Below are 21,053 nucleotides of genomic sequence, written 5' to 3' on the forward strand. Positions count from 1 at the left end.
TTTCTTCACTCTTTATTTTCATTCCTCTCTACAGGATTGAATTTTCTTCTTATTAAAGTACATTCTCTAGTACTTTTTTTTTCCCCACAAGGACCTCAAGGAACTAATCACTAATGGTGTGTTATCACCCTCTTGGCTAGAAAGACGTTTGTTTCACTAACTCTTGAGTGGTAGTTTAGCTGGGTATGGAATTCCAGAATGCTGTGGATGTCTGCATGTGTGTGGTATTGGGGATTGAGCCCAGCGGTGCTTTACCTCTGAGCTACATACCCAGCCCTTATTTTTTTTTTTTTTATTTCAAGTCAGGATCTCCTTAAGTTGCCAAGGCTGACCTCAAACTTGCAATCTTCCCACCTCAGCCTCCTGAGTTGCTGGTATCATAGATGTGCAGCACCATACCCAGCCAGGATGGTAATTTTTGAGTTATGTTTTTGAACTTGGGTGCTCATATTGTGGGAGCAACATATGGTCATAATCATACATGGCAATTCCATGCTGAGTCATAGTCTTTAGGATGGGGTTCTCCATCTTCTTCTTCACTATAAGACATTCCCTTTCTGGCTTCTAGTTTTTTGCAGTTAGCCCACTCAGCTTTTTGTCATGCCTGAAGCCTGTAAAATCTTAAATCTGTTCTTGGAAAGGAATTTAAATCCTAGCTTTTCAAGCTTCTGTTTGGTCCCATGGATTGCTGGGTCTAATCCTCCTCCTCAACTTTCAGCTTTATCTCCTCTTAATTGTGGCATCTGGAAGAAGTTGCTATCTTCCTTTCAAGCCAGGCTATGAATTTAAAATGGCAATTATTTATCATATGTGTTCTGTATATTCCATAATTTTTAAACTGTCAGCATTTGCTTCTCTTCATATGCTAGTCTTGATCATGACAGTGAGTATCCATAAGTGATCCAGGGAGATTCAGTAGAATGTTCAAGTAACAAATTAATATTAAAGAAAAGAGGGCTGGGGATGTGGCTGAAGTGGTAGCGCGCTTGCCTGGCATGCGTGCGGCCTGGGTTCGATCTTCAGCACCACATACAAAGATGTTGTGTCCGCCGAGAACTGAAAAATAAATATTAAAAAATTCTCTCTCTCTCTCTCTTTAAAAAAATATTAAAGAAAAGACCCCCTAATCATGCACAGTAAATTCAGTAGCTCAGTTTTAATCATAACATCGTATGTCCTTGGTGATGAGGTCCTATTTCATAATGTCCATTATTATATTTTTGACAGCAAATTTGGTTTCTTACACATAGAGTGAAATTATATCCATCAAGATAACTGGGCAAAGAACCACATGTAGCTCGTTTATTTGCTCCTTTAGCAAGTTGGAAAACCAATACATACGTCCGGCTGCTGCTTTTGTAGATGAGTAGCTGGGTTATCAGTGGTGCCACCGATGGTGAAGAACTACTCCGGGTCAGAAGAACCCCCATTTTAAACATCTGCCACCTTTCCAACTTTGAATCTGTTTCCTCACCTGTGAAATGAAGAGGTCCAACCCATGTGGAATCAGGTCCTGACTCACTAGCTCTGTGACCTTGAGCAGGTTGCATAACCTTCTGGGCTTCCGTCTTATAAGTGCTACCCTCTCTACATCAAAGGGTTGTGGAAACTATCAGATCCACTGCCTTGTGGGAATGAGCTCTGAGAAATACAAGGGCTACCAAGAGGTGGACATAACTCTCATCACTAAGAAGCCGGGACCAGCTTCTGTAACTCCTCCATGATTCAGAAGGCATGAGCTCTGCAAGCTCCGGCTGTTCTGATGATTTCTGACCCAGCACAGCTTCAGGAGAGAGCAGGGATTTCTTGTGTCCGTAAGCTGCAAGCTGACGGGGCTTTGATACCTCTTGGTTTGCTGGGACTGTGACATTTGATGTCCTCCTCTGTGAAAACTCAGTGGTGTGTGAATCTCGTGTTCCATTTCTCTCACTTCTCATATGCGAGCCACACACTGGAACACCCTGCAGGGCAAGTGCCCAGTGCCGTGTAATGTTCGCAACGAGGTCAGACGGAGCTCTGCTCCTTGATCAGAGCCATTGTGATGTTCCAAATGGCAGAGGACAGTGGGCTCAGCTCAACCTCCAAAGTCACGTACGCCTCGGTCATCGCATTTCCCACCCCCACCCTCAGGAGGCAGTCCTGCATGGTGGGAAATTTCCCATCTTAGAATCAGGGGACCCAGCTCCGTCACCAGCATGGAGCAGATATTGTCCCTCCCTTGTGCCAGTGTTCCCTCAGCCATAAAACGAGGGCACAGAGTAAACACTGGTTGTCAATCTTCGTACTGCCCATCACCCCTTATTTTTGTCTCTCCCCTTTAACCCTGCCCCGTGGACTGCCTCATGCTAGCAGGAAGCTCCTATTAGCAGTTGTATTTGTCTGATTGATGAAAGGTGACAAAGCCCAGGAATTAGTCCTTAAAATGTCCTTTGGGAGAAACAAATTTCAGAGAGAGGAGGTGATTTTATCTGTGGTCAAACTGATGTTTTTACATCTTGTGTTGGCTTTTCATTGCTGTGACCCAAAGACCTGACAAAAAGGAAAAGTATTTTGAGCTCACGATTTCAGAGGTTCAGTCCATGGTTGGTCAGCGGACTCCATCACTTTGGGCTCAAGGTGAGGTAGAGTATCATGGCAGAAGGGTGTGGCAGAGGAAAGCTCATGGCAGCCAGGAAGCAGAGAGAGCGAGCGCACGAGTGAGTGCCCATGAGTGTTCCAAGGACAAGATATGAACCCCAAAGGCACGCCCCCAGTGACCTACCTGTCACCCAGTTAGTCTATTCAAATTATTAATCCTTCAAATAGATTCATCGACTGATTTGGTTACAGCTCTCATAATCTGATCGTTTCACCTCTCCAAACATTGTCTCTGGACCTTTTGGGGGAACACCTCATATTCAAACCATCACCCATTATAAATCATCGGAGAGGGGGGAACGTTTTACCTCTAAAGTTTACACAGATGATAAGATTTATTAAGATTTCCCAAGGTCATGGAAGTAAATAGACCGAAAGGCCTGGATGAATGTCATTCTAAGCCAGCACATGGTTAGCATCCTTGGGATGATCCCTGGCTGCTCTTGATCGTAACCCAAGAGAATCAACCAAAACATGGACCGTATCTTACTCAATTCTGCTTCCCCAGGGCTGCTTTCACCTGGCTTATAACAGGTGCTCATTGAATGCTTATTGTCAGATGCGATCATTGTGTCAGAACCATACTCCTGCCCAGGAAGGTGGTACCATCATAATTGTTTAAACCTCCAGACAGGTGACAGAGCTGCTGGAAAAGACCCAAAATAAGGGGGCAAAGAAAGGGTTCCTTAAGAAAGACCAACGAAGGAAATAAATAACAAACATGGGCTTCTTCAGGGAATGCCTCAGAGAGAGACCCAGTATGGAAGGACGCCCGAGAGTCGTGTAAGGTGACACTCACGGAGGCAAACTTGGCCCTTCTTGTTCCTTACGGTCTTTTCTCCCTGGAAGACTGTTCCACCTCATCCAAAAGGGAATTTGTGACTAAAAGTCAGGTTTAAGAACAGCTCAGATAAATCCCCACTTCACAGAGGGATGACAGCAAGAGTTCAGAGTTGTTTTTAATCTTTAACGTGCTGTCACAGGAAGAGACACCCAAATCCCAGAAATTTCTTAAATTTTCGGGTCAGTGACTGAACACTGGTTCTGGCTCCTGGCATCACCTGGGCAGGGCAGGGATTGCCTCGGTTTACCCTACTGATGCACAGGGCATCACAAAGTGCGTCTTCTCAGCAGATCATCCCTGGGAGTGTCCCCCCTCGCCCTCCTCCCTGACCCCGCCAGTCCCCACTGCTAGGATGGGAGTCTCCCTCTGCCCCACCTGGTGGGTTCTGCCGCACAGGGAACACCCACGTGCCCACCCAGTGCATGCCACCAGTGCCATTCCTCTCCATCCACCTTGTGACAGACCTCTGCAGCCTCCTCTCCACCTGTCTTAATTCTTCCTACATTTCAAAGTCAGACGTAGGCGTCGGTGCACTTCACCACCACCCCCAACCGCGTCAGTGTTCATCTCTCAGTGTTGTTCTGACCGACCACGTCAACATCCATCTCTGGGTTTGTTTTTAAAATGATCCTTCTTGGTCTTGCTGCTCAAGGCAGAACCCTGGGGGAGGCGCCGCGGGAGGCATGAGGAGTGAGAACACGAGTTCACTCGCGGTGGCTTTGCCCCAAACCCAAGGCCAGTGTCCCAGAGCACCCTTGGGAGGGAGTGATGTGACCGCCTGTCAATCCTCCTTCATCGCTCTGGAGTTAGCCACCCGTCCTGTTGGCTCGCCCTGAGAGACCTCGCTGTGATGAGGACTATGGCCTCAGGGTGGGTGGGGTGTCCAGCCGCCCCGCTGTGGTCATTCAGTCACCCCCCCCGACTGCTGCTCCCGCTGCCTGGGCACATTGACTCCCCAGTATCTGACTTTGCTTAAAGCTATCCACTCTTCAAGGAGCAGAGGATAGGCGTGCGAGCGGGTGGCCATGTGACCTTGAGGGCTGGCAAGAATTCTGAGAGGTAGAAAGAGAACAGTCCATGGGAGGAGGCAGCCAGTCGCCCGGTGTTGAAAAACAAAATCTATGTGATTGCTGGATCCATGGACATTGGAAAGTCCGGCAAGGCATGGGGGCTGAGAAGGGACACAGGTGCCTAGCTGCTCTGCCCAGTCCCACCTCTTGGTGGAGGTAGAAGTGAGGGCTTGGGGCAGGCATAGGAAGATAAATGCCAAGTGATGTCACTCATCTGTGGGATCTAAAAACGTCAAACTCATAAATGCAAAGAATAGAATGGTGGTTACCAGAGGCTGGGGGTGGACACGGACTGAGGAGATGCTGGTCAGCAGACACAGACTTCAGTTGGATTGGAGTGAGTTCAATAAACCTGTTGTACAACTTAGTGACTCTTATTCATAGTAGTGTTTGAATACGTTTGCCTCTACCTTCACATCTGTGGCCTCTGCACCTGTAGATCAAACCAACCTTGGATTGAAAATATCCTATAAAAAGAAAGGAATTGCATTTGTACTGAACAATTGCAATACAGACTTTTTCTTGTCATCATTCCCTAAGAAAATATTGCAACTATTTGCATTCCATAGCGCTCCTTCCTAGGAGTCAGGAGCAGGATAGTCAGGGCTCTGGGACTAGCTCCCGCCCAGGAACTAAGAAGGTTGACTTTTCTTCTGCTTCCTCATACGGGGCTTGCTAGCTCAGCCCCCAGACCCTATGAAGATGCTGGCTCAGGATCAAAGTAGTAGCCTTTCTTGGTCCACATTTGCATTTACTGTGAGCCAGGGCCACACTTCATCTCATTTTTTTCTTCAGAACAGCCCCGGCAGCTTTTAGCTGTTCTTATCCCCATTGTGCCCACAAAGAAACTGAGGTTCAAGTAAGTGACCTGTGTCTGTCACCCAGCAGAGCTGGAACTCCACCAACTTCTGTGCCTCCTGGGCAAGCTCTTGTCTAACTCCTTGTTCCTTGGTTACCTGCTAAGTTCCAGGAACCTACGCAGAGGATGGGGGGCGTCTTAATTCTGTACATTCTGCATATCTGGCAGGTGTATAATGCTCAGAAAATGTTGAGGGCCATAGTCCCACTGACTGTGAAGCTTCCTAGCAGCAGAAAAACCCAGATACCTTATACCCCAAATTCCAGTGCAGTGCAAGAATTTCCTCACCTGCATCCCCAATTCTTGGTTATCTCTAGCCACAGGGGGCTCTGCCCAGGAAGCTCTTCCACTGTTGGCTGGGATGGTCCCCATTCCCCGGCCAACATGGATCCCCTCTGGAGGCTCTTGGGGGCAGAATCTGGGGCATGTTCACGTTCACTGTCAGAATTCTACAGGAATGGAGGAGCACCTTTCTGCTTCCTTGCTGTAGCTACCAGGGGTGTTTTTCTGCATGGGACCTTCCAGCCAAAGATGCACCGATGGATAATAAAACACCATGGAGCTCTGGAAGGTCCATTCCATCCCCTTGCTGAAAAGCATCCCTATTAGGAGCAAAGGTCCTCTCTGTCAGGTTTTAGCTCGCTCACCATCTCTGGTAGTAGACATCTCTCCCCATAGCTGGACTGAGAACAGAAGAGTGCTGGGATTGATTAGCAATGTCTGTTCCATGCATGGGGATGGGGGGTGGGGTGTGCATGACACATATTTGCCCTCTCCATTGCAAATCCAGCTTTCTTATTTTACAGATTGAATGACAAAAGCTAGGAGAAAAGAAAAAAACTTTGGGGGATACCACACAGGAACTTTGGGGGCAAGCCAGAAAGGGAGCCAGGTGTCTTGTCCCTTTCAATCCACCAACTCGCCTCCCTTGGCCTCATAGTTAGGTCTCTCCCTGAGCCCTGAAGCCTCCCTTCCCATGTGCTGGAGACTCTACAGACGCTCAACAAACATTTCTCTAATGCTGACGCAGTGCCAGGCAATGCGGGAAGTGCTGGGGGTGCAGCTCTGTGGACACTAGCCTGGCATGTGCGGGTTCTGGGTTTGATCCCCAGCACTGCAAAAAGAAAAAATTCTTAAAGATCTTCATTTCTTTGCCTGAGGCAGAAATGCACCCAGAGGTGGCTCCCTCCCTATCTGCTGCCCCATGGCTCTTGCAGGGCACAGGGCATCCTGGCTCGCCATTTCTTTTCCTGACTCTCTACCTTTGAGCCAATGCCATGGTTATTAGAGGAGAGAGTGGCTGCAGGGGGCAAGGATGAGGCTCCCTTGCAGGGCCTGCTCGGCGGACACAGGAGAACGTGGCAGCTCAGGGCCCAGAGGACCCTGGCCAGGTGCTGCCCTGTGGGACATGGGTTCTGCAGCCCCAATGCTGCTGCCAGCTCAGGCCCCTGCCTCAAGGTCATTTGGAAACCGATGGGGACATACTTAAGGTTGCCACTGCAGGTACCTCTAGCCTCTAGAGAGTGGAAGCCAGTGAGATAAACAATTGTTATGGAGCTTCCAAGAAACTGAGGCACCGTTATAACCCCCACCTCAAACCCTGATGAGTCAGAAAGATTTTCAGACATGTCACTCAAAGTAACAGGGATGAGTTTATTGAAGGCTAGAATTATTCTCTTAACCTTGTGTTCCCATCAGCCTCATCTGTCTGTTCCCCAACACAATGAACAAGACAGTCTTACTTGATGAATTGCATTATCCAAATGCCAACAGCAGGACTGGGAGGTAGCTCAGTGGTAGAGTGCTTGCCTAGCATGTGTGAGGTCCCCTGGTTCAGTCACAGCATTGCCAAAAAGGGGAAGGAAAAAAAACTCAAAATGCCAGTAGCATCCCCTGGTGAAATTCTGCTGGGGGGAGGCCTTGGCCCAGAGCAGAGCCCATGAGCCTGTGTGGGCAGCACTGGAAACCCTCTGGGCTGAGAAGTCACAGCCCAGCCTTGCTGACACTTGTCATTTCTCTGAATGTCCTCCATTTAAACTCTTTGGCCAATGAGGCTCAGGTGTCCCCTGTGAGGGGTTAAGGGGTGAATATGCACACAGCGCCCCCAGGATCCTAACCACATAAACCAGAAGTCACTGCCACCTGCCCAGTGCCCGCAATTGCCCACCCACTTCCTCTGTTCCCTGTGCCTGGGACATGGCTGTCCAGCCTCCCGGGCAAAGCCCCAGCCACAGTGTCCACCTGCACGCAACAGACTCCCCCACCAAGAGACAAATGGCTTCTCACCGCCCACCGTGCAGACCTTCAGCCCAGTGACACTTTACTGGCAGGGTCCCCCCGGGTCTGCCCCAGGGCTGGCTGCCCCAGGAAGGGCTTGGCAGCTGAGCCAGAGGCCACAGAACATGTCTCCAGTGGGCTTCCAGGCCAAGAGCCCCAGCCCCTTCCCACCACTGCCCTGCCCGCCTGCCCAGCGCATTAGCATTTAAATGCATCCAAAGTCATCTCCACCAAAGCCTCTTCCCCCATTGAAGCCACTGGGGAGGGAGCATTTGAATCCTTCTCTGAGACTCCCCTTCCCTCAGAATGGCCATACTGTATTCATCTGCTTCTGTATGTGGCATTAGCAGAAAGAGGGAGAGAGGGCGCCTAGCAACCCAGAGGAGGCTGAGAAAGAGGTGGGAAGGAAGTGATTTTCATGTAATTATTCACTTCGACAAAAGCCGTTGTCAGGTACACACTGGAAACACAGCTGTTTTATTATTCTCCTAACCTACTTTTAATCTTTTGAGAATCCTTCCCAATATAAAAGGCAAAAAAAGAAAGGGCTTAATTCAGCCATTTTCTGCCCGGGAGCCGTATAAGTTATGTTTTTGCCTCAGCCGAAGGGCCTCACTTAACAAAAGTTATGTTGTTGTGTTGTTGGTACGTGTGTGAGTACGAGAGTGTGTGTGTGTCTGTCTGTCTAAAAAGAAAATATGAAAGAACGAAATGGCTGTGAGCCCTGAGCGCAGGGAGGGCTCCCAAGCCTGGTCCTGGCTCCTTGGATCCAAAAGCCAAAAGCCGCGTCTGCTGTTGGGGCTGGCGGTTTTCATGATCTTCTTGGCCAGAGCGTGGGGAACCGCAAAATGTTGACTCTTTCCACCCATCACTGGTGCCTGCGCGCATGGCCCTAGGAGGCAGGTACCTCTGCTCTAGAGCTGCGCAGCCATAGTATTTGGTGCATCTTAGAAATCCGATGAGCTCACCTGGGTGGGGAAGGAGACTGGGATGCTGGGAATAGCCCAGGAGCTGTTGTGATAGCGTCAGCCACCGGAAGAGATCAGAAGGAGGGGATGGAACACACTTTCCATCCATTACATCTTGAGCCAGAGAGGCTCAGAGAGGTGAAGAATCTTGCCCAGGGTTACACAGCAGGTAAATAGAAGAGCAGGGCTCCACCCTGGGTCTGCTGGTCCCAAAGCTTTTGTCCTGTACATAAAGCCCCTGCAAGGGTCAGAAGGAGGCACCTGATGACAATGTTGTTTCATCTGGTCCCCTTGTGCACAGGGTTTTGGTCAAGGGCAGGCCGTGACTGAGCATTGGCCACCACATGTCTCTTTAAAGATGAATGGACCAGGATTTCCCCTCTCTGGCTGCTGGCTTTCGCATCAATCCAAAGGAGATGATAATAGCAGGGGCCATGACTGTGAGGATGAATGAAGCGAGTTTAACACTGACAAAGCCCCCGTGTATTGAAGGTCTAGTGAAGGCCATTGACTTCACTGCGGTCATCGGTATCGCCAGCGGCCGGCACCTCCTCTCACTGTGCTTTCCCAGCGGGATGCACCGATGTGTGTTTGTCACCTCAAGGCATCAGTGCAGGCCACTCTGGGATGGCCTGCTGGGCCAGCTTCCGGGCACCGCCCTTTGGCCCTGCCCAGTATCTCTGTTTGCAGACCTGAAAGCATCTCTCTGCAGAAACTTCTTTCTCTAGCCTGAGCCGCCTTGGATGCCCTAGCAAAGCTCACCTTCTCCTCCAGCTCCCTTTGCACTCCCCAGGGCAAGAGCTGCCCCTTCACCAGGGAGGGTGGGGCCCTGGCCCCCAGTGCCCTCCTCTTCCCTGCTCCTCCCCAAACTCGACCCTCCCCGCCCAATGGTGTCGGGCAACATCCCTGTCTTTGCTTATTGCCAGTCTGTCCTGCTGGAGTGTAAGTAACTTGCAGGGAGAAGCTGGGTAAAGTTTGGTGCCTGCTGCAACCTTAGCTATAGGAAGTATGCCTGGCACACGTGCATATTTATTGTGGTGGAAAAAAAGAGCCTTTTATTTGATCCAGGTTTTCAAATATCTACAGGGATGATATGTGGACATGGGGAAGGGCGGATTTTTTTTTTTTTTTGATAGAGAGAATTTTTTTTAAATATGTATTTTTCAGTTTTCGGCGGACACAACATCTTTGTTGGTATGTGGTGCTGAGGATCGAACCCGGGCCGCACGCATGCCAGGCGAGCGCGCTACCGCTTGAGCCACATCCCCAGCCCAAGGGCAGACGTTTGAGCAAGCGTCTCCTGCTCATTACTGCTGGTGGCTGGGCTTCCCAGTCCTCTCCTGGGGCTCCTGCATGGTGTCTAAGAGCTGAACCCTGTGCCCCCAGTGACGTGTGCACCACCACTGGGGATGACAGTGCCCACCTCGGGCAGTGCTCAAGACACATAGTCTTGTAAACTACAAAGTGCCATCCTTACGGTTGGAAGCATCCATCATGACAAATGGGACTTCTGAGTGTGGGGTGGGGAAGAATTTGTTCTCATCTACCACCGGCACGTCCTTGCTTCTGCCAGCAAATGTCATTGAGGACCTATGCCGCCCAGCCCTGTGCTAGGTCTAGCTGGGACAGCAGGCTACACCCTGATTCATGCTCTATTGTATACCTATTGTGTACTGGGTCCTTGAGAACCAGCTCATTAGAACCAGTTGCCCTGAAGGAAGTTAGGTGGAGCCAGAGGGTGGACCCACCTCCTCTCAAGGGGCTCCACTTCCCTATTCCCATGCAAATCTGTCCTCCTAACTTCCGAAAGCCGACCGCCTCCGTCCGTGCTGCCAGAACGCCCCCCATTCATTGCTGCAGAGCACGGGGAGTGATGGGTGGCTCGGTGGCTGACCCAGCTTCCTTGGGGTTCGCTTTCTGGAGATTATTTTCCCTTCAAATTGTGTTGGGGAAAAAGAAGAGAGGGCTCCTTTCTCTCTGCAGGTTCCTGGGAGATGCTGGTCAATGGGGCTCAGTTGCTGGGTCCTACCTAAAGCCGCAGCGCGGTTTAAGTCCCAGCCGAGACTCCAGGCCTACTCAGCAGACCACATGGCCCCTGCTTTTCTCCAAAATGTAGAGCCAGATCTCCATGAGTGGGTTCAGACCCAGCTCTCCCCTTAACAAGCTGTTTGACTTTCTATGGATCCATTTTGTCTTTGGTAAAAACGGAGACTGCACTACTTAACTGGTAAGATCGTTAGACAGATTATGAGATCTGTACATGAGAGGCTCAAAGACATAGTAGGCTTCAGCAGATGTTAACCCGAGTTTCTCGCTTCCTAAGGCACCATCAGCATGATGGACGCATCCATGGATGTTGGATCAGCCTGGTCTCTTTTCTCAGCACCCCCAACCCTTTCTTCTTTAGTCCACTCATGCCAGTGGCCGCCGGGATTTTGTCCGATCTCTCCGTGTTGTAGAATTCCTAGTTGAGGTGAAACAGACTTGAGGTGATACCTTAGTAGCGGTAATGCTCTGTGTCCACCAGCTATTTTTTTTTTTTTTCTCTTCTTGGATAAGTTGGAAGACGACTTTTCCCAGATTGTCTTGCCTGTAGGTTGGGACCACGTGGGTTGGCTCTAGTCAACAAATGTAGGCAGAAATGACCTAGCAACTCCCGGGGCAAGCTCTTTAATACTCCTCCAGAAAGCCTCTGGCTCTCTGTTCCTCTGCCTCCTAGGCTGTGTTGGAAGCTGGTATTGAGATGGCGTATAAGTAGGAATTCATGTCTGGCCAGTGATGGAGTGGAAGAGAGTCCCTTCACAGTCTGCGTGGAGCTTTGTGTAGTGGGTTAAGCCACTAAGGTTTCAGGATTTAATGTTTAACCCAGCACGGCCCTAGCAGAATCATCTTAACAAAAATAGCAGCTCACAGATGAGTTAATCAGCCCTTTCTAGACTCGTGGCAAGGCTGACCATTGCGGGGTGGAGGGGGCTGTTGCATTTTTGCAACCACAGGCATATGGTCACAATCTCTCTCCTGTCAGTCTGTTATTGAGCTCAGTGATGCAGAATCCATGTGAAGACCTAATGTGGTTCTTCATGGGACCTCTTCAAGAAATCTAAGGTTGATGTTCTCAGGCTTTGCTCTTCTCTACAAGCATGTGCCTCAGCAGAAATGTTGACATCAACGAGCAAAGGAACTGAACAGACACTCCACAGAGGAAGAAATGTGACTGGTTAGCAAATATATGAAAAAAAAAAGTTCAGCATCTCTAGCAATTAGAGAAATGCAAATTAAAACTACATTGAGGAGCTGGGGCTGGGGCTCAGCGGTAGAGCGCTCGCCTAGCATATGCGAGGACCTGGGTTCTATCCTCAGCACCGCATAAAAATAAATAAACAAAATAAAGGTATTGTGTCCAACTACAACTAAAAGTAAATATTAAAAAAAAAAACTACAGTGAGATTTCATCCCACTCCAGTCAGAATAGCAATTATCAAGAATACAAGTAGGGGCTGGGGTTATGGCTCAGTGGTAGAGCGCTTGTCTCACATGCATGAGGCCCTGGGTTCGATCCTCAGCACCACATAAAAATAAATAAATAAAAGTAAGGATATTATAAAAAAAAAGGAATACAAGCATCAATAAATGTTGGCAAGGATGAGGGGGAAAAGGTACCCTCATACATTGCTGGTGGGACAGCAAATTGGTACAACCACTATGGACACCAGTAATGAGATTCCTCAGAAAACTTGGAATGGAACAACTATTTGACCCACTTATCCCACTTCCCGGCATACACTCAAGGTACTTAAAATCAGCATACTATAGTGACATAGCCACATCAATGTTCACAACAGCTCAATTCACAATAGCTAAGCTATGGAACCAACCTAGGTGCCCTTCAAAGATGAATGGATAAAGAAAATATGGTATATATTCACAATAGAATATGACTCAACCTCAAAGAAGAATGAAATTATGGCATTTGCCTGTAAATGGATGGAATGGGAGTCTATCATGCTAAGTTAAATAAGCCAGTCCCAAAAAGTCAAAGGTTGAACCTTGTCTCTGATACATGGATGCTGACTTTTAATAGGTGGGAGTGGGAGAAGGATGAGTGGAGGTTCACCAGATTGGACATGGGACAATGGGGAGAAGGGAGGGGGAATGGGAAAGATAGTAGAATGAATCGGACATCACTTTCCTATGTTCATATGTGAATACATGACCAGTGAAACTCCACATCATGTACAACCACAAGAATGGGAAGCTATACTCCATGTATGTACAATATGTCAAAATGCATTCTGCTGTCATGTATCACTAAAAATAACAAATTTTTAAAAATTATTTTAAATGTTGAAATCAACATGCATAGCCCAAATGTGGAAAATAGAGGAGACCAGTGGAGAAAGTTCTGGACTTGGAGTGAGGAAGACGTTATGTTACTAGTAAAATCCTGATGTTTTTCGAATCTACATCTTTGGCCCAGACCTCTGTGTTTAGCCCTTGATCTGGTTCCTGAACATCTCACTTGATGTCTCAGACTTGCCTTCTCTAGATTAATCCTTACCCATTTCCCCACATTACACCTACCACCTCCTTAAAAAAAAAAAAAAAACTCAGATCATTCTCTAGTGTTGCGCCCCTATCTACCGTATTACTTAAATCTGGATATTCTTCTCTGACCTTCAATCAACAACAATTTTATATAATCTTCCTTGTAAAGATTTCTTGAGAATCAATAAGACAAGTTGAAAACTGAAAAAAATATATATTTTTTTTAAATTTCCCCGAATGTCCCCAAACAGAAATAAGATAGTAAAATAAATAAATGAAATAAAAATAAATTAAAAGCAAAACTGTGAACAGTAGCTGCAGCATAGTAAGGTGACCCCAGAAATGGTCAACAGACGTGTGAACGGCGGGCCCAACCCCAGCTGCAGCAACATCTGCATGATTTTAGTTCTAGAGGAGATGAAGGTGAGGAGGAAGGCAAAGGGAATTTTGCAAACTCAAGTGCAGGAAACTCAGACAGCTCTAATACACTCATCCCTAAGAAAGGACCCTGTGGGGGAGCAGAAGCCTGGTGGGCCTGAGAACAGCAGCCCACACTAGGAGGGTCCTGTACAGACCCCAGGTCCTCGGTCAGTAGGGAGAGCTGCGGGTTTAGGCAGAGTTCTAGGCCCTGGGAACCGTAGGGACAAAGAGCTGAACCACCATTGCAAGAAGACCGACCCTGCATCAAGGAGAAGTTACTGGAAGCAGAATCCAATTTGAGCAGGACAGAAACACTAGAGGAAATGAAAAGAGACATTTTGGACAAAATTGCAAAAAAAAAAAAAAAAAAAAAAAAGGAAGAGATGATAATAATTTCAAAGAGTACTGTGTGTGCAGACATAGTTTTAAAGACTTATTAGTAATAACAAAGGAGGGAGCCCTAGAACCACGAAGATGGGAAATCTACCCTGAAACGCCTCTGATCCTAAGAATAGGCAAAACTTCATCTCACTTACAGGTCTGCAACAGAAGAGGAGTATGGTCAAATTTCATGCAAAGCTATCATAAAAATATTATAAGATAGTGTCCCCACAGGTAATGAATACATTCTACAAAGATGGGCCCATGAAACAGCTCAACATTGGGAGGGAGTACCAGGGATTGAACTCAGGGGCATTCCACCACTGAGCCACATCCTCAGCCCTATTTTGTGTTTAGAGACAGGGTCTCACCGAGTTGCTTAGCACCTTGGCATTGCTGAGGCTGGCTTTGAACTCACAATCTTCCTGCCTCAGCCTCCTGAACCGCTGGGATTACAGGTGTGTGCCACTGCACCAGGGAAACTTAATATTTCTTGTTTGGTTGGTTTGAGTTTTGGTACTGGAGATTGAACACAGGAGCACTTAACCACTGAGCCATGTCCCCACCCCTTTTTATTTTTTATTTTGAGACAGGGTCTTGCTAAATTACTTAGGACCTTGCTGTGTTGCTGAGTCTGACCTTGAATTTGCAATCCTCCTGCTTCAGCCTCCTGAGTTGCTGGGATTATGGGCATGTACCGCCATGCCCGGCAAAACTTAGTATTTCAAAACAAGCTAAAAGAGAACCAAAGGATACTGTGAGTAAAATAGCATAAATGTAATTATCTGACAAAAAAAATTGAAAGGAGTGCCAACAAGGATAGCTTACAACAGGAGAGTCATTTCAGAAAAATAAACTACATAGGAGGAGTAAAAGAATGAATAGTGACCTTGGGTAACATCATAAGGTAAGGACAGAAAGGAAGAAAATAAAAAATAGAGCCAGATAAAAATGAACAAAGGGATTTTTTTTCCTCCTGAAATAAAAAGAAGACTTGTAGTTGAATCTTTTCTTAAATGTATCTTAACTGATGCATCAAAACATAAAAATTGTACCTAGCAATGGGGTACCATGTAATGTTTTAATGCATATATACATGGTGTAATGCTTAAATGAAGGTAAACATATCTAACTCCTCAACTGATTGTTGTTTCTTTTTTTTTTAAGAGAGAGAGAGATAATTTTTTAATATTTATTTTTCAGTTTTTCGGCAGACACAACATCTTTATTTTATTTGTATGTGGTGCTGAGGATCAAACCCAGCACCCCGTGCATGCCAGGCAAATGCACTACCGCTTGAGCCACATCCCCAGCCCCTCTTCTAGTTTTTTGAAATGCTCAGTACATATTGTTATCTGTAGTTGCCCTGCTATACAATATCCCACCAGAATTTCTTACTCCTCACTGCAGCTAGGAACCTGTTGATCAGTCCTTCCCCATCCCTCCCACCCTCTACTCTCCTCAGCCTCTGGTAACCACCATTCTACTCTCAACTTCTATGAAATCAACAATCTTAGATTCCACACATGAGGGAGATCATGCAGTTCTTGTCTTTCTGTGCCTGGCTCATTGCAATTAGGATAGCACTCTCCAGTTCTATGTCCATTGCTGCAAATGACAGGATTTCATCCTTTTTATGGCTGAATAGTATTCTATGATGTCTATGTGCCACAATCTCTTTTTCCATTCATCGGTTGATGAAGACTTAGATTTTTTTTTCCATTTCTTGATTATCTTGAATAGCACTGCAATGGACAGGGGAGTGCAGAAGGGTGTGAACTTGATCTTGAAGAAGCACACCACAAACATGAGAAAATCAACCCCAAACAGTCAACATTAAGACATGGTCCAATAGAACTATTGGGCCGCCAAGAGAGAAGAAAAAACTCAATGGGGCATCCAGACAAAAAGAAAAAGTGCATTTTAAGGGGAAGCTAATTAGATTGGCAATCAGTCTTTTCTACAGCAGCACTTAGTGCTGGGAAAAAAACTTATTTCAGATGGTCAGAAAAAGAGAAGTGAGGATTTAACGTGCAGCCCAATGGACTTTCAAGTATGAAAGCCACAGATGAATTACTATGCACATACAAGAATCCAGGACCTACTCCCATGATGTTTTCCAGAGAAATTTACTAGAAAACAAGCTACAGATAACCAAAATAACTGGCAAGGTATTGATGGAAGGCCTAGAGATGCTCATTTAATGTATAGTCACCTGTAGAGTTTACAGATAATGGGTGTAGGACAGAACCTGATGTGTGTTGGTTTGTTCTAATAATGCATATAAAATCTGTGTACTAAAAATTAGAAAGTATACAGGAGAAGTATCACAGAATAATTTCACAGATTGACTTTTTTCCCTCCATACCAGCGTTTGAATCCATGGGCACTTAACCACTGAGCCACATCCCCAGCCCTTTTTATTTTTAATTTTGAGACAGGGTCTCACTGAGTTGCTGAGGCTGACTTTGAACTCAGGATCCGCCTGCCTCAGTCTCCTCCCAAGCCGCTGGGGTTATAGGTGTGCGCCACCCCATCATAGAATGACTTCTTAACTGGAAGCAAATGAATATTTCTTCATATTTGATGCTAGGAGAGAGGGAACGAAGAGAAAGATAGTCTAATGGCTTAATTTCTTATATCCCTCGCTGTAGGGAACCATCAGACAGGAATAAAAAGGAATGACTAAAGGTACTGTTTAAAGGTTAGGGTTTAATGGTAACCATTAGAAGGAAAACAACAGACTTTTTCCCTACAGAAGTAGGAGAGCAAGAAGGAAAAATCATTTGAGTACACACACACCCCCTCTCACCTGGACAGCATGCCCTCTTCTGCATCTTGTCCAATGTTGAAAGAAATGTCTCCTCAATCACTCCTCAGCCTTTTGATGAAGATCAAGTGTAAAAATGTCTCCTCCAGGAGACATTCAGCCTTCTCTGATTGCTGAAGCAAATAGAACTCTCTCTCTCCTCCAACCCTACTTACCTCTCTCGGTACTAGACACCAAGTTTTGTGAATGTTTCATTTATTTCTCCTGAGGTCAGAGATGAAGTGCTGTATAAAATGGTATGATACCATTTTGAGAGTTTGGCACAGAATTCTGCACACAGAAGGTGCTCAGTAAGTGCTGGGTCATCGGTAATTCACCATTGATTGAAGGAGTAGGGTTTACACACTCTGAATTTTTCTAAGAGCTTACCATTGCTATTAGGCAAAAGATATCAGTTTGAAGTGACCGTAATTCAATTTAACTGACTTGGGAAAAAGAGAAAATTATAGACCTCTGAAACTGAATGCTCTAGGGCAGCTAATTTCAGGAATGATAGGATCTAGGGACTCAAGTCATAGCACCAATCTCTGTATTTCTTGGTTCTGGACTCCTTTCTTTCCTGTATATTGGTTTTATTCTCAGGCAAGCTCTTTCTTCATGGTCAGTTATGGCCTCTGTAAGTTAAGGAGCTTAGCATCCCCATCAGAAAAGAAGGTGTCCAGTTTGCAAGAGTCCAGTAAAAGTTCCAGGATTGTGTCTCATTGTACAGGGAACCAAATGCCGCAGTCTGGCTGGGCACAATTCAGGAGCCACTTGTCAAAAGAAATGAACTTTATTTTTAGAACCACACACTGCACCACACAGCTCCTCAGGAAAAACCCTCAGAGCCCAACTGCCACCACCAGCTTCCCACAAGCCTCTCAACCTCCCTCACTCCTCCTGCTCTTGAGGCCGATTGGCTAGGTCGCATGGACGGAGCCAAAAAGTCCCCCAGTGAGCAGCTCCGTGGTCTGAAAGGGCGGGGAAACAGCCCAATGAGCATCACCACAGAGGAACCAATCAGTTGGCAGCTAGAAGTTTGCTGGGCCGCTGTGAGCCAATCATCAGCTGGCAGCTGGAAGTTTGCTGGGGCCCCTTGGCTGTGGCTCTCAACATCATTGGCTTAGCTTGCATCATCTGCTCATCCCTGAGCCAATCACTGGGGTCAGGAGAAACGCTTTGTTTTGATTGGCCAGCTCTGCGTCCTGGGACCTCCCCTGAAGCTCCCTGTGAGTGAGGGAGAAGGGACTCCCCAAAGGGAAATTGAGCTGCCCCTGGCCACAAAGGGGAGGTGGATGCTGAGTAGGCAAAAAAATGGTACTTTCCCTATTTTAGCGTTGTTTCTAATGAGCAGACTGCAAGAAAATGACTTGCTAGTGATTTCACTGGTTTGGGGGCACATCTTTGGGGCATGTGGATTAAAATTTCCTTTTGGTATTTCTGACACAGAGGGTTTTTACCACTGTGGTATGAGGGGTGGAGAGCGCGGGAAGAGCCCCTCTACTGGATGGCAGGGTGCTGTTGTGAGGGAGCAAGCTTTTTCTCACCTATCTCAGGGACTCTCTCTCTCTCTGGTCTGCCCACTTGGCCTGAGGACAGTGAGGGAGGGACCCTCATTTGCAGAAGACTCCAAGGTGAGCGCATGTGCAGGAACCAGGCGTCTCAGTGGCCACACCAGGTCCCTCCTGCTTTCTGCATCTCTGTATGGTTTACTCGCCTCTTGAGTGGAAAGGGGAATTCACTAAAGATAGCAAATGGGGAAACTGAGGCATAGCAGGAGGAATTAAAAATACACCCATTTTTCTTCTGAACCCGCCACATTTTATTTCTCCATAGGACCCTTCCTATGAATATTTAAGCAACCTCAATTTCCCACTTGTAGCAAAATTTCTCAAGTTCTTTTTGGAGGGGGTAATGGGGATTGAACTCAGGGGTGCTCAACCACTGAGCTAAATCCCCAGCCTTATTTTGTATTTTATTTAGAGACAGGGTCTCACCGAGTTGCTTAGCACCTTGCTATTGCTGAGGCTGGCTTTGAACCCACGATCCTCCTGCCTCAGCCTCCCCAGATGTTGGGATAACAGGCCTGCGCCTCCACATCTGGAGAGTTCCTTTTTTTATTTTTAATTTTTATTCCCTCTTTCCATTGCTTCCTCTCTGGTCTGCTGGTGTTCTCCATCCCCAGCCCCACTTCATGAAATAGCTCTCCCTGAATTCTTCATGGAGCTGCAAGATCAGACCCAATGAGCCAGCTTCGAGGAGGAAAAATAATAATAATCCATGCTTTAGATCAAGAGGCAAGCCCTGGAGTCTGTTGAATGATGTAACGGATTTGAGCAACTCCAGAGTAGAGTGACCTGAACCAGGTAATCGGATCCCCAAGAGAGAGGACATATAGATAGTTGATCTGGAAATGAGAGAGGTTGGGGGTTCAGTAGAGAGCCACGGTTTCTTCAGACCTCTAAAGTACTGCCAGGCAGAAGAGAAAGATGTGGTCCAGTGGCCCCAGCAGTTGGAAAGGAATCCTTCTTATTTTAAAACATGAGCTAACAGTCTGACTCTCTAAAGAAGAAATTATCTGTGTCTAGAGATGGTGCCCTTCCTGTCATTGACGGCAATCAGAGAATCTTCTATCAGAAGTACTGAGAACAGAGTCCTGTGTTGGGAGAGAGGTTACACCAGGGGACTTCTGAGACTAATTCCAAATCTCAAAATTCAAGCTGTATCTCAGTGGTAGAAAGCCTACCCAGCATGTGTGAGGCCCTGGGTTCAATCCCCAGCAGTGCTAAAGAAAAAAAAAAAATCTGAAATTCTGAGACCAGTTAAGCATGCATCTCTAAAGATGGGCCTCCATGGATTTGCATCCACCCCTTCCCAGCTGTGTGATCTTGGGCATGTTACTTACCTTCTCTGTTCCTCAATCTTCTTAGGCTGTAAAAGGGAGCTAATAGTCCCTCCTGCACACTGATACTGTGAATATTCATGTGGTCATGTGTCAAGGTTCAGCAAGATGCCTGGCACATCATAAGTGCCTAATAAGTGCCAAATGCCATTCTCTAGAGGGTACATAATGTCCAAGCATGAGTCTCATCAGCTGCATTTGGGCTCTAGCTGTAGATTTTCCTAGGTAAATTCTGGGAGCCGAGCTCCAAGAGAGCCCCTGATGACCGCTTCCCTGCCTCCTCTGTGCTCAGGGAGGCTGTCCAAATGCAAGCCTTGAAGAGTCTCCTGACTGTGTTCCTGTGGTCCTCTTAACCACGAGGAAATGACAGTGTTTGTTTGGCTTACACATGACTTACCTTAGGAGCAAGCGTGCACCCCCACAGAGGGGTGGTACTCCTTGCTTGAATGACAGACAAGTTTTTTCTCCACTTTGCAGGTAAGGACACTGTGCCTCAGAGAGCTTAAGTCACTTTTCCAAGGGCACACAGCTGAAACCAAAGTCCTCAACATCCAAATTCATTCCACACTGTGAGCTTTTATCCATAACCTCCGGAAGATTCTGGAATTCACTTAGAGCGTCGTATGTATTTCATCAGGAAGTCCACAAAACTAGGACTTTTTAAAAGGTGGTCCTGAGAAGATTAGGAAGTTTGATGATCCCTTTGTGGACGATTTTATGGTGGGTGGGGGATATCAGAAAACAAGACACCCCCCCACCACCACACACACACACACACACACACACACACACCTGACCTCACCTCTCTGCCCACTTGTTTGTCCTTCCTGCAGGTGTGGGTCGATGCTGGGACACAGATCTTCTTCTCCTACGCCATCTGCCTGGGCTGCCTGACTGCTCTGGGAAGCTATAACAATTACAACAACAACTGCTACAGGTGAGCACCCCCAGGCCCCGCCTGCCCTCCTCCCTGCTCCCGGGGACCCTTCTGCAGCATCACACCAGTCCCTTCAGCTGCCTGCCTTGCAGGACCCAAGAGGGAACATATAGGCTGTTTGCTGACCTCCTCCTGCCCAAGGGTCAAAGAGGGGGCCACCAGAGGAAGTAGGGCTACTAGAGCAATCAGAGTCTGCGGCAAGGTGAATCCGCCCCCCAGAATCTCTCTCTAGCCTCTGTCGGTGTCACCTCACATGGAGGCACAAATTTAGCCCAGAGCCGTCAAGGAACTTGCCCAAGGTCACGCAGCTCACTAGTGGCAACATCAACAGGTGACCCAGGTGTTCCAGCATAGAAGGGCTTATCCTTCCACCATCTATTCAGAAATCATCTTCCTTGCCTGTC

General features: G+C 47.1%; 1 protein-coding gene across 1 annotated transcript in view; it reads left to right on the forward strand.

Moving 5' to 3' along the window:
* Window positions 1-21,053, forward strand: part of SLC6A11 (solute carrier family 6 member 11) — a 130,610-nt gene that overhangs the window by 82,483 nt on the left and 27,074 nt on the right. Inside the window, exon 7 of the mRNA XM_081275958.1 lies at window positions 20,546-20,649. Within this exon, the coding sequence (XP_081132084.1) occupies window positions 20,546-20,649 (104 nt within the window). The remainder of the gene's footprint in view (window positions 1-20,545; window positions 20,650-21,053) is intronic.

Source organism: Spermophilus citellus, assembly GCF_964194105.1.
Source record: "Spermophilus citellus genome assembly, chromosome: 19".
Classification (NCBI taxonomy): domain Eukaryota; kingdom Metazoa; phylum Chordata; class Mammalia; order Rodentia; family Sciuridae; genus Spermophilus; species Spermophilus citellus.